We start from the raw sequence: 14224 nt of genomic DNA, 5'->3' as shown, positions 1-14224 counted from the left end.
TGAAGCAATGCTCAACGGCAGTAGTAGTGTCCTACCCGGGAATCGAACCTGTGACCTTTAGGTTACAAGACTGGTTCCTGTGACCTTTAGGTTACAAGACCAGTTCCTTACCCATCATACCACCCTGCCACTACAGTACGCTGCCAACCTATTGCGCCATTCAATGCCAAGCCCCACCGTCTGAATCTCTCCGTGTTGAAGACGTCACATGCCAATTCAAACATATCAAAACTGGGGCTAGGGGCAGTGTCCGAAACAGCCTGCTAACTACCGTGTCCTCAAAATATGTACTGCCTACAAAACAAAGGTGACTGTCTCCTGTTTAGTACGCGATGGGCGGTATGCAGAAAATATCCCTTCATCCTATTGTCCGAAGGCACTGCATAAGTGTAGTAAGACTACTGTCCTTGTGGAGACAAATCCCTGCCTCTTCTTCCAAATCGGAAGGATACCCCTCTCGTTTCATTAATTGCCTTCTGAATGTAAACACAGAATCAATACACCGTAATATGTAATCCGTATGTAAGCCTACTGCCGCTCAGCAAACAGCCCACACACGAAGAGCATATTTAATCCAAATTACACCTAAATTACACCACAACTGCAACTATAACCAGCAGCAAAATAATATTGCACGCTGTAAGAATCCGCAGCCAAAAGAAATGGCAATGACACCAGCAAAAGAAATGACACCAGCAAAAGTCCGAGCAACAGCAACAGGCTGATTTATGTGCTCCAGCAAAAAGTCAGCCACCAAATGTAGACATGCAAATATCATTTTTCATTTTACAGAGCCATAAAAAAAGTAATAGCGCCTCTCCTGATTTTCTCTATTACTGCATATTTGTCCCACTGAATGGTTTCTGATCTTTAGACAAAATGTAATATCAGACAAAGGGAACCTGAGTAAACACAAAACATAAATATATTTTTTTAAGTTCCGGTAGTTAAATTATTTAATGAAAAAAATGATCAAACACCCATACCACCCATGTGAAAAATTGCCCCCTTAAGCTTAACTGGTTGCTCCACCTTTAGCAGCAAAAATCGAAACTAAACACTTGCTATAATTGGATATCAGTCTTTACCATTGCTGTAGAGGAATTTTACCCCCCCCCGGGACTGCTTTAATTCAGACAACTCACAGGTCTTTGGGCACGAACTGCTCATTTCAGGTCCTGCCGCAGCGGCCCCATTAGGTTCAGGTCAGGACTTTGACTGGGTCACTCCTAAACTCCCGATTCTTTTCACCCACTCAGATGTGGACTTGCTTTTGTGTTTTGGATCACTGTCTCGCTGCATAATCCCATTACGCCTCAGCTTCAGCTCACAGACAGATGACCAGACATTCTTCTTAAGAATTATCTGGTACAGGGCAGAATTCATGGCAAATCGTCCAGGTCCTGAAGGGCAGCAAAGCATGCCCACACCATCACACTCCAACGACCATCTTTGACTGTTGGCATGATGTGAAATGCTGCATTTGCTTTACGCCAGACATAATGGGACCTGGGGTTGTCCAAAATGTTCCACTTTTGACTTGTCTGTCCATAGAATATTATCCCAAAAGGCTCAGGGATCATCCAGGTGCATTTTTGCACATGTGAGATGGGCATTGATGTTTATCTTGGTTAGCAGTGGCTTCTGCCTTCCTACTCTCCCATGAATCCTTTTTTTGCCCAGTCTCTTTCTTATTGTGGAGTCCTTAACATTGACCTCAGCTGAGGCTAGAGAGGCCTGCAGTTCTTGGTATGTTCTTCAGAGGTTTTTTGTGACTTCTCGTCTTCCTTTGGCTGAGAGACTACAGGAGGTTCATCTTCAAGGGATTCATTTTCATCACTAGAAGATGCATCAATCAGGGTCATCCTCAATATGGTCTTCAGTGTCTTAACACATCCTCTGCATGACATCCATTGTCAAGGACCTGCAGTAGAACCCCACTGACAGCACGTCTAGTGCTCATTCTGAAATTCTGCAGCTGAACCAAACTCAAAGCGAAATGTTTTGCGAGATCCGTTTCCCGCAATTTAGTGCACGACTCCACAGAATTCAACGTGACTTTTGTTAATCTAGTTCCTGCAGGGAAAATTCAAATTTTATGCCCCGAGGTACAAGAAAGTTTAAAACTGCATGGGAAAATGCTACCAGAAAACCTTTTTTGTTTTTGTTTTTGTTTATGAAAAGAAAAACAACAACAAAAAATCTGAGATTAAAAAAGTTGTTAATTTTAGGTTTTATATACCTACAAATAACATGACCCCAAACAAGATGTTTTCACATAAAGTTGGTACAGGATTTTGAAAACACAGTATCATGTTGACTGCATACAGTATCAAGATGAAAAAAGGTGAACTGGTTTTTAAGAGACATCAAACAGTGAATGGGGTCAAACTGACTCCATACATTATACCTTTCCATCTTAACGCACGTCACATTTTGGTTGCAAATTGTCCGTGTATTTTCGTTTAAAACAATAAAAGAGGATAAATATTATCTCACAATACTATTTTACATTTAAACCACCGTATAAATTGTTGAGATCAAAACTTTTTTTTGATCTGTTGGGACTTACGTCCACTAAGCTAGAAAGATACAGTAGTTAATTGCTTACGGAAACAGTACTGGGAACTGCTACAATCTTTTTTGTCCACAAAGTTCACTTCCTCTACTTATATGGTGTTTTAAGTACTATTAGTTAAATACGGAAATAAGCCATTAAAAAAAAAATTTTCATGTATGTACTGTACAATACAAACAAACCTTTTGAATAAACTTTGAAGCACAATCTCAAACAGTTTGGTGCATCCCACAATCAGGATACATGAAACAGGGGACCCAAGGAATCCTGTTATAACTAAAAATAGGGGCGCATAAAATATTTCTAACCACAGAACTACATGATACCAGCACCATGAATGCACACGTGCCTCCAGTGGTGGAATGACATGAGTCTGTTTTTCTATGCAAGACACCAGACAGAGATTTAAACCATCAACATGCTAATGAAAATACAGACTCACATTCCCCAATTTATTCAACAGGAAGTGTCCAATTCAGCAGAATCACATGGCTGTGAATTTGTACAAGTTAAGGAACTCTGAAAACGCATTTCTTCATAATGAGCAAATGTCATAACATAAAAGGATACCAATGATCTTTTTGTACTGCATGCCAGTACTTTTGTGATGCTATGAGTGAGTGTATCGTGCAGACTTCAGAAATGATGTAAATTACTTTTTCAGGATGACCAGGAAAGAAAATAATGTCAATATAGAAGGATGATATATTAAGAAATATATGTGCTTTAGTATTTACAGGAGGAGAATGGAGTGTTATTCCTGAAAAACAACTTTAGCATCTAAAAGCTCCTTCAAGACACAGTCCTGGAAAAGATAACATCTGCCTTTTGAATCTTTTCAAATTCACACTGCTGAATATCCCTCTCATACGCAATGTCCCCAAATGAGCATAAATTATAATACATGTAAAACCTTCATAGATGATCTCTTTTAAAAAATAGTAAGATGAACAGATTCCATTTGCATTAGTCCATGTGTGGGAATACATGCCTCCCAGGGCATTATTCATCATTTGAGGCACAGCGTGTGGAGCCCTTTCGCCGCTGCTGCTGCTGCTGCTGCGGCCTCTTTAGCTGTAGAGAGACAAAACATAGCGTAACGAAACATAGCATAACATAACGACGAGAACGGGCCATTCAGCCCAACAACACTCACCAATTTCGTGACTACATTAGTGCTCTGATTTACCAACAGACTAGATGGAATCCTTGAAAATCCCCAGAGTTTCTGCCTCTGCTACGAGACCTTGCCAGGCTATTCCTCCACACAGTGACTGCTCTCTGCGTGAGAAAATTCTTCCTTAGGTCTGTATGGAATTTACCTTTGGCTAATTTCCGTTTATGTCCCCTCGTTCTACTAGCAGAACTCAACCTGAAGAATCTCCTGTAGTTCAGATTTCCCTGCAGACTAGACTAAAATGACACGGTGTGGGTGTTGAGGTTGTGCGGTGGTATACGAGCGAACCCTAAATGCAACGTGCCCACCTTTCCTCTCTTCCTCCTTCTTCCGCGCAGCGTCTTCCCGCTGTTTTTTGATGATCGCTAGTCGCGCTAGGTCTGCCTTGGCCTGATCCGTTTTCCCGGCTAAATGCATTTTCATGTATCTCTCTTTAGCCTTCTGCTTTTCAATCTCTTCTCTGTTGGGGGGAAAAGCAAGTTCTGAATTGATGTACAGTACAGAGGATACGTACCTGTGAGTAAAATACGTGAATTATAAATCAAGGCTGCTGTGAAACTAGGGGCTACAGTGTCTGTGGGCTTTTATTATCATCCATCCAGGCTTCTAACCTTCGGTTTTAAATAAACATGACCCAGACAAGGAAACTTAGCTTCCCCCTTCAACTGAAAGAACAGAGAGGGAAACGTCCTGGAAGGTTCTTTAATCAACAGGAAGAGTTCAGCAGCCTGGCTGTTTTATATTATTACATTGCACTACAGGCATTTAGCAGACGCTCTTATCCGGAGCGACATAGCATTTACATTGTATCCATTTATACAGCTGGATATATACTGAAGCAATGCAGGTTAAGTACCTTGCTCAAGTGTCCTACGCGGGAATCGAACCTGCGATCGGTTCCTTATCCATTATACTACACTGCCGCCCTATATTCAGTGAACATAGCAATACAAAAGTCCTCAAATGCCACCAGGAACCATCATGGTTTGCACTTGGCGCACTTGTGTCTGCCTTTTACAGTACAGTACCTTTCTCTCCTGGAGAGCTGTCGGGGGCCCTCCAGTTCTAACTCTGTCACTTTCTTTGTTTTCTGCGCAACTCGATTCGGGTTCTCAATGTCTATCAAGCCCTCCACTCCTTTCCTCTTCTGTAGAAGACATGGTAAAAAAATAAAAATAAATCCATAAGTAGACTTGCATTCAACCTTCAATTTTCCGCCAGAATTTATGTATTAAAAAAATAAATTATAAATTTTTTGTTTTAATAAAAAAATAAAAAAAATAATAAAAGAAATTTGGAATTACCTGCGAGCTGTCCTCTTCGCTGTCTTCGGAGTCAGACTTTGCCGCTTTCTCCTCAACCTGACTGTCATTTAATGCAGCTCCTTCCTCTTCCTCCTGCTTCAAAGTCAAACCCCAGAGTCAGTCTCTCTTTGCATTACACAACACCATTTATAATCAGCGTGACACATGCCATTTCATAGTGGACATTTTCCGGATGGTATTTAAAAAAAAAAATATGTTAGGATTGGAAAAAGAAATGTGAGAAAATGCTAGGAAATGTGGATTCATTTACTGTCCCTAAATAGACTCCAAAGGCTGGGATCAAAACTATATACTGCAGCTCTCTTATACCTTCACTAAGGAAGCAACTGAACACACCTGACTCAGAAAAGCACCGGAGATGCCGTCTGCCCCAAACATTACGGTGCCTGGAAATGGGGGGGGGGGCTACATTTAAAAAGTGCTGTCATTTCTTCAGAATCAAGCACCTAAACCCCAACGGAAACCTGTGTGTACACCAAAGAGGAGAGACCCGAACCAATGATCAAGGACTGGCAGATGTGGAGACACTCCAGATAGAGGAATGGCCCCATATCACTTGCTATGTATCCTCCCCCCACAAAAACCAAAGAGTCATCTTGGCAAAAGGAGGATGCACAAAGGACCAAATCCTGAGGTGCCAATAATTGACATGTCTTTTTAAGAAAACTGATTTTGTGTTAAAGAATTTTCTTTATCTGAGTAATACCTTCACATATACGTCTATATATATATATATATATATATATATATAAATAATATTGCAGAGCAGTGTCACAGTGACCAGCCAAGCTTCTGCCAAAATCAAATTTAGTATCTTGTTTCTTCATTTTACCATGGCTATTCAGCTCTCCTTTCTCTCAGGACATGGGTGCGCAAAAGCTCTACTAAAAGCTCCTAAAAAGCACCGCAAATTGGGAGAGGCTCATAGCTTATGCTCATACAAGATCAGGATTTTTACATTTCCAGTTTCCTGACCTTTGATTTCGTTGCACAAGGTTGGTAAATACTGAATCCCTGCAAGCAGGGACACGGGCCAGCACACCAGCTGCCATGAAATGAGTGGCATGAATAAGCCATCCGGGCCAAACAGACAGCCATTTCAGCTGGCGTGGTAATTTGAGTACACGGTTTTAATCGAGATGGCAGCCAGAGCCGTTCCCTCCCACTGGGAAGATCGGGAATGGTGCCTAGTGCGCCGCCGTCTTGCCCAAGGCCCCGCCTTCTTGCCAAGGGCCCCGCCTTCTTGCCCAGGGCCCCGCCTTCTCATCTTCCGCTGACAGCAGAAGAATCAGAAGGTGCCACTGTTTTGGAGGGGCCCCAAAATTATTTTTTGACCAGGGCCCCCAAAAGTCTAGGGACAGCTCTGATGGCATGTATGCCTTCTGCCAAGTTACGGCTTGTTGGGCATGCCTCCCAGCCCTTAAGAACACTAACTTCTGTACCTTCTGACCTCGTGTAAACACACAGAATTCAGAAGCAACTTCATTGTCCACACAATAAAGCCCAAAACTTAGATACACAGGCAAAATGGACATATAAGGAAGCGCACGTGACACTAGTTCAGCCAATCGAACACGTTTTAACAACTTTGTGCTGGCCATTTTTGTTTTGTGCGGAAGCTAGAGGCTTGTCAATTAATAATAAAAAATTTAACTATTGCTTAAACAGTTGATTAATCTTTCTGGCAAACTCATTTATATTTCTGAAATGCAATCATTCCACATGCAAACACCACGTATATAATTTCATGGCTAGGTATAGGTATCATTTAGATTTTGACGACACCCACACTAAAACGATACTTTTGAAAGTACAATGCCTGAGCTGGTAGTCTACCTCCTTCCAAACGACAACATTAAAGAACATCTTTTTTTTAATGCAAAGCAAGTCCCACAGTTTGAATACTTTTTGGTAAGATACAGCCACACTTCAGACAGTTTCACTTTTGGCATTTTGACCAAGTTTAACATTAGGTAGCTTGCTAATGGTACCTGCTGTCGCTGACTGAGTTGACACAGCGAGTGTAACATTAGCGGTGAAGACGGCATCGAAATCTGCATTGAGATTCAGGCCGGTGGGTACCAGTTGCATAGGGAACCAGTGCCACAGTGCTACCGGGTTTCAGTACTCAACCCTATCCACGACTCTGACAGCTACATGACTACAAGGTAGGCCCTAAAACCCCAGACTACAACTGCAGGTTTTCATACATTCATATGCATTATCATCATCAGTCACTCTTAACACAATACAAAAAGAAACAATATCTCAACAACAAACATTTTCAACATACATACGAAAACAATCAGTTACTCACCCATACAAAGACTTTGCAAAATCTAGGCCAGCAGTTAAAAGTATTGATATCAAAATGAAGTTACTTGATTAATTTTGTTTGTTGTAACTTGGCCGCCTTTTGACATCAATACTTTTAATGGCAGGCCTAGGTTTTGCAAGTCTTAACTAATAACTTAATGTCAGTGCTTTGTATGCATGGCATTTTTATACATTGAAAACTTTTTCTGTTGAGATATCAAATAACATTAGCAGACAACAGTTTAATGTCTTTAATATCACCTTCTTCCGTTCTTTCTCGGCTTTCATTTGAGCGTCTATCTCCTCGGGGCTCGTGTACGTCCTCATCCGTCCTTTATGACCACCTTTTCTACCTGAAACAGTCATTTCGAACAGCAATTTGCTTGGTACAAACATTAAATAGTTTCTAGTAATATTGACAATGGAAACCTTTATAGCAGTATGATACACCATGACTGTGTCACTTACATTATGAAGTACACAGTTAAGTAGAACTGATGTAGCTTTACTCGTGCTAGCAGGTGGATGGATGCCATTTAGCAGGCTACAGAGGCTAACTAATAGTTTGTCGAACCAATCTACCGTTAATTACACTGCTGTGGCAGAAACAATGGTGATAAAACAGACACATGACGTGCAATATGTACAATGCAACACCGTCTCCAGTAAAACATTACGGGTCAACTGCAGCGCGCTTAGTTGGAATTCAAACCTCAGGTTTAAACTACTAGACCACAGAACTCCATTACAACTGGAACGGCTATCCAAATCTAAGTAATACGGACAAGCTGTGATTCAGTCAGTAATGCAGTTCTGTGGTCTAGGCCGTTTAAACATCAGGTGTAAACTCCCTCTAAGGACAGTGAAACTGACACTATCTATTACATGCGATGTGAATTTCAGGTAGGTAGCTACAGTAGCTAGACAGCGCACGTGTTTCATGGTGTTTCCTAATCCAAGAAGCTGAAACGTTGTCGCTAGTTAGCTATAGTGAATAGTATTTTTGTTAGACAGCCACTCAGACATTTGGCAATTTAAAATAGCTTGCTTTACATTCAGGTTAGTGCAACATATCCAAAGTTGACTGAAGATAACGTCTCGCGGTCACTGACAATACACCACTTACCCCCCTTAGGCATGCTAATCAATTTCCGTTTTAACGTATATTAGCGAAAAATATAACAGTGAATACGGGTAAATACACCCCAATACTGTTTTCACTGCCCGAGTCTTGCTCATCAGCTGGAGAATAAACATAGCCTACGCAGAGAGCTAGCTGCCCACTAGCTATCCTTATTAATAATAACACAATGTTTTATCTGTGGATAAATGCACAATAGCAACACACCTTTGCGTTTTTCAAATGCACCTCTCACACTAACAACATGTCATAATATTGCACTTATTAGTACATGTAAGCAAACAACTTTTAATATTTTTCAGGCAATATCTTGGTTAACTAGCCTGATGCAATCCAGCGAGACTAAGAGCAACATACCATTTTCCAGTGACACACTGATGGTGAAGAACTCACAAGGCTGAAAGACGTAGCTAGAAATTAATTTTAATAACGATTATTTATACCGTCATTACTATGCACGGCCCACTGTAGTATAAATTCAATCAAACTTTAAATGCTCGTCATTTACGTATTTTGTGGGAGACAAATAAACTACAAAACAAAGACCCCTTTTAGATTTGGATGACGACATAAGCAACCGACTAATAACAAGGAAAACAAACAACGAAACGCAACGAGGACTCAGGCTTCGTGATCTTCAGCTGTATTTAAAAGGATGCCAAAAGTTAAAAGGAGCAGAAAGGCTCCTCCCGGCGGGTGGGAACTAATAGGGCCCACTCTGGATGAACTTGACCAAAATATTAGGGAAATTGAGGAGTTTTCACAGATAAAAGAATGTGCTTTATGGGGTAGTAACTGCCATATATGATTTATTTAGCCTATTTTCCTTTTTTCCCAAAAGCCAGTTAAAACACAAAATATCATTGATGACATGCCATATTTTAGATAAATGTGGTATGCAGGGCATGTTGGGCAACTCATCTTGTCATCACTGCTGTCCTGGGCAATGTGCAGTTGGCGCTACCTTTGCCCACGGCTGGGAGGGTTTCAGTTGGCTCTTTTCCCGCATCAGTGACCCCTACTAGTCAAACAGGCAACAGCGCGTCTACCTGTTCTTCAGCTGCATGTTGTTGAATCAACCCTGGTCCGGGTGAACCTGACCTATGAACTTTGGTGTGATACGTGATGTGTGACATTACATGCTTTGGAGGAGATTGTGTGCTTATCTTTGCTCTCCCTACTGTGTAGCCAAGGTTATAACGAAGGATGCTCATAACTGTAAATGTGACTGTGCAGTCCAGACTGATGAGTAAAAGGAAGACATGCATAAAAAGTGGGACGTAGACATTACAGGCATTTAACAGACGCTCTTATTTGGAACGACTTACACAACTTTTTAAAATAATTTTTTTACACAGCATCCATTTATACAGTTGGATATATGCTGAAGCAATGTAGATTAAGTACCTTGCTCAAGGGTACAATGGCAGTGTCTTACCCGGGAATCGAACCTGTGATCTTTGGCTCCTTCCCCATTAAACTACACTGCCGCATGTACCAATGAAGTTCCTGTGCAGAAATATGACTGCATATCGTATGCATCTCACAGAGAGACTGATGATTGCTCTGTGCGGTTGTACAGCAGTCAGGACATTTGAGGATTTTTCACAGAGCCAGATGCACCAACTGATGCACACACTGTTCCTTCATTCTATCTACATATCCCAAGATGATAACACCCCATAGACACAGCTAAAAAAATTTAAGAGTGGTTTCATAAATACCAGGATGAAGTCAAAGGTCTTTCATGACCTCCACTATCACCAGGTCTAAACGTCATTTTACCTTTTTTGGGATGTTCTGGAGCATGGAGTATGAAGTAGTGTCACACCTCCTTCATCCCTGAAAGAACAGCCCTACCTTCTTAACATTACATAACATAACATTACATAGTGACAAGACCTGCCCATTCAGTCCAACAATGCTCTCCATTTTCCTGTCTAAATTAGTGCTCTGATTACCTACAGATTAGATAGTATCTAACACCGTATCAGGCCTAGTCTTGAAAAGTCCCAGAGTTTCTGCCTCTACTACGTGACCCAGCAGGCTATTCCACACATTGACTACTCTCACGAAAAAATTCAAAATACCTGCACGGAATTTCCCTTTTACCTTTCCCTTGCTTATTTATCTTTTACTCATTCTATAAACAGAACTCAACCTGAAGAATCTCTTGTAGTTCACTTTGTTGCTCCCCCTATGAACTTGGTGGCAGCAGTGTAGTATAATGGGTAAGGAGCTGGTCTTGTAACCTAAAGGTTGCAGGTTCAATTCCCAGGTTGGACACTGTACACTTGAGCAAGGTACTTAACCTACATTGCTTCATTATATACCATGTTGTGCGGGTTGGACTGAACTGAACTGGTAAATGCCTGTAATGTAATTTAAAATCCTCAATCAAGGTTATTTGAAATTCTTATATTGTTAGGTGTTCCCATTCTCTTTATGTTTTTTTATTTTTTAAATAGTTTTTAAGCTCATATATTTTATAAAACACACAAAGAAGAGATCAGTTGGAACAGGCTGTTGGAAAAGCTCTCAAATGCCGACTGGTTGACCACTATATTGCAAAGCAATCACTCGGCTCAGCGACAATAACGTTTGACAGGAGTCTGCTCCTTGATCCAACTTCTACAGCGGGAGTAGACGGCTACACCATCTGCGGTCAGGTACCGCAGCAGTGGCGTTTTTCATTGAAATCCAGAGGTTCATGGATGTCATGAAGAGGATTGTGGTGCCCTCTAGTGGTAATAGCTACACATTACTTAAGTTATTTTAAGACCAGTAAGCCTACATAAAATTATATACAGTATATATTTGCAGAGTTGTTTGTATTTAAATTAATCATCTTCAGGAATGCACCCATTTCATTGTTATTTTTTATTCTGAAAGAACAATGGCCGTTTAAGGGTCATTTAAAGAAATGTTTAGTTATTGATAATTTTGAAAACAAACTGAATGTTTCTCCTTACCTTAAATGTTTTTAAAAAATATTTTTAAAGCATAGAACTGGTGAAACCCCCAAATGGCGAGGTGTTCCATTAACCCTCGCTTATGCACAAAGGAGAAAATAAGGCTTCAAAAATACGTCATCGCTGTAGCATTCTATAAAGTACATAATAATATATAGATACATAATAATATATATAAGCTGGTTCAACTGACTTGTCAAGACACGAAATCTCTTCCTGCTCCAGCAATGCCATCACATTGTATTCAATATAACCATATTGTCTTTTGCAAATACAGACACGTCATATTGTTTCGTTTTAGTTTGAAGTAATACCCAACTGCATGAGACTCAAAAATTTGCCAAGAGTACAGACAGCTAAGGATCACGACCAGGCAGAGAACTGTGTACCAAAAAGCAAATTGGCAGTTCGTTGGTCGCCTATCACAAGAGAAGGGTCCTTAAACTGACGACTGGGAAGGAAAATGGCGGCCTCCGTTCTTTGCAGGAGGTTGGCGTTGCCTGGGGTTTTTAGAGGGATTTCCGCTACTAACTCTTTAAATCCTGGTACACCACTATGTGGGTCCTTATTACAGATTGCAAACTACAATCCAAAGCCTCTAAAACTAAATATCAAGGACCCTTACATCCCTGACAAAGGGAGCGAGAAGACCCCTGAATGGCAAAAGACAACCAAGTATGACCGCAAGCTGTTCGGACGGTACGGTTCGGCCTCTGGCGTTGATATGGCAAAACTGTGGCCCGGTCCGGATGAGTTGGAAGCGTTGATTGCTGAGGAGAAAGAATGGCACCCACCTCTGGAGCAGATTCTGTCAAACGTCACCGCAAAGGAAAATGAGAAGGCGAAGAAACGTCTGGCCAGGTAACAGAGTAGCGTAACCTGGATTGTCACTTGGCTCTGTGCACAAGATTTGTAGCCTGCTACCTAGCATACGTTAATGTTAGGCGCCTGTTTCAAGACGCCTCACATTAACGTTTGCTAGGTCCCTGTTTCAAGGCGCATAACATTAACGTTTGCTATGTAGCAGGATACAAATGTGATGCAGGGAGCCAACTAGCGCTACTGAATTTGTGGCGTAATAATTGTGTAGTTCTAATTCCGAACATAGTAGATGGTAGTTATGTTTATAGACGTCAACACAGATGTACCTGGTTCTCGTGGTATGGTCCTGTGCATATTAAGTTCGCCTATTCCATTGTCTATTTCAGAGAAAAGCTGATTGCCACTAATATGGCAAACATGCCCAAGATGGTGGCGGATTGGCGACGGGAATCACGCGAAGAAAAACTGAAGAAGAAAGAGGAGAAAGCCCGACGGGACCTGTTGCTCGCTGAGGCTAGAGCGCGTTACGGCTACGCACTGGACCCACGCAGTGCCAAATTCCAGGAAATGTTGAAGGAAATCGAAAAGGAAGAAGCAAAGAAAAGAAAACTACTAAAACGTCGGAAGAGAGAAGAGGAACGGGCTTCAGCGGCTGGCCCCGATGCTCCTACTGCCGTCCCCAATAGCTAGCTATGCAACTGTGTGCGCTAGCGGGCTATTGATGTTAATATATGATTGAGTTGACTTCCGACGGGTTTTGTATATAGAGAACTTTGACATGTTTCCTAATATAAAAGTAATTATATTCGCCTTTTTTTTTCAACAGCTCTCAGTTAAAATACACTTGCTTGTAGTCAGGGTTGTCCATACTGTTGTTAATCCCCAGGGTAATGTCATGTGGTTCAGTGTTTTTCAATCCCGGTCCTGGAAACCCACTGTGTCTGCTGGTTTTTTTTTTTAGTAAAAACCATAGTTTATTTCAGCAACCTTAACTGATCCCTTGGAGAAACCCAGATCCTTACTTCATGAGTGTCAAACCCCTGTCCGGTAGAGCCACAACTGCCGAGTGGTTTTAGGCGTGTTTCAGCCGGAGTGATTAAGTAACTGATTGGCTGAAGCACGCGTGGATAACTCTAGTCCTGGAGGACTGGGCTGTGTGATGGTTTTGTTCCAAACACATAGCTTAATTTTTCTGGCAGATCTATAAACTATGAGTGCAGTGAAATCTTCAGGATGCCTTTGCCGTCTACAGCTGTAGTTGGTGCTTATACAACTGTCAGATCCAGATACGATTTAACTAATCAAATAAAGAGTGGAACTTCGCACCCTTGAGCTGAAGAGTACGCACACTTTGTTTTCAAAGCCTTAATTGGATGGGAGAAATACCTGCAGACACTGCGACCCCCCCCCCCCCCCAGGACTGGAATTTGACACCCCCTGCTCTACTTTATGTTCAGATCATTGAGGGGTAGGCAACTCTGGTCCTGGAGTTCCAGAGATGTTCCTGGTTTTTGTGCTTCACCCAAACCTCAGACTACTTGGTTGTGTTATCAGGCTGAAGGAACACAGGTGACCATGCTTTGGCGGTACACAGCATGTCAACGTTCAGGCTCTGAATGTTCAGGTCCAGGCTTTTAATCGCTCAGTCTTGTGACCAAGCCTGGATGGAACAAAAAGGAGAAATATCGCTGGCACTCCAAGACCCCTGGTTTACAATAACATGATGCTAAACCCCTGTGTGAGCTCTGGCTTTGCTCGTTTATTTTATGACCGGGCCAAACACAGCTTTCGGTGTTAACAATACAGAGCTTACCATCTGGTTAAGGCAAAGAGTCTGCTTACATGACCACAAATCTTCCCCCTCACCAGTCTCTAATGGCCTATCTGTACATG

The 14224-nt window shown here is 41.6% G+C and overlaps 2 protein-coding genes across 9 annotated transcripts; one reads left to right on the top strand and one right to left on the bottom strand.

Annotated features, from left to right (window-relative positions):
* Window positions 1-3016: 3016 nt before the first annotated feature.
* Window positions 3017-12780, bottom strand: pdap1b (pdgfa associated protein 1b). Of its 8 annotated transcripts, none has more exons than XM_064316491.1 (6): window positions 12658-12780; window positions 7658-7749; window positions 5060-5155; window positions 4784-4902; window positions 4064-4215; window positions 3017-3652 (listed from the first exon to the last, which is right to left on the bottom strand). In XM_064316491.1, the coding sequence occupies exons 1-6, from the start codon at window positions 12683-12685 to the stop codon at window positions 3588-3590; spliced, it is 552 nt and encodes a 183-aa protein (XP_064172561.1). In that variant the 5' UTR covers window positions 12686-12780; the 3' UTR covers window positions 3017-3587. The 8 variants fall into 8 exon arrangements, with proteins under 8 accessions (XP_064172561.1, XP_064172562.1, XP_064172567.1 ...); XM_064316492.1 differs by having other exon boundaries at window positions 5060-5152; XM_064316497.1 differs by lacking the exon at window positions 12658-12780 and adding an exon at window positions 8895-9164 and having other exon boundaries at window positions 5060-5152.
* gadd45gip1 (growth arrest and DNA-damage-inducible, gamma interacting protein 1) lies at window positions 11903-13663 on the top strand. Its single transcript, XM_064316490.1, has 2 exons — window positions 11903-12370; window positions 12718-13663. The coding sequence occupies exons 1-2, from the start codon at window positions 11973-11975 to the stop codon at window positions 13019-13021; spliced, it is 702 nt and encodes a 233-aa protein (XP_064172560.1). The 5' UTR covers window positions 11903-11972; the 3' UTR covers window positions 13022-13663.
* Window positions 13664-14224: the final 561 nt, after the last annotated feature.

This window comes from Anguilla rostrata, chromosome 17, assembly GCF_018555375.3.
Source record: "Anguilla rostrata isolate EN2019 chromosome 17, ASM1855537v3, whole genome shotgun sequence".
Lineage (NCBI taxonomy): Eukaryota > Metazoa > Chordata > Actinopteri > Anguilliformes > Anguillidae > Anguilla > Anguilla rostrata.
The sequence above is the reverse complement of the archived record's forward strand: the minus strand, read 5'-3'. Positions and strand labels throughout refer to the sequence as shown.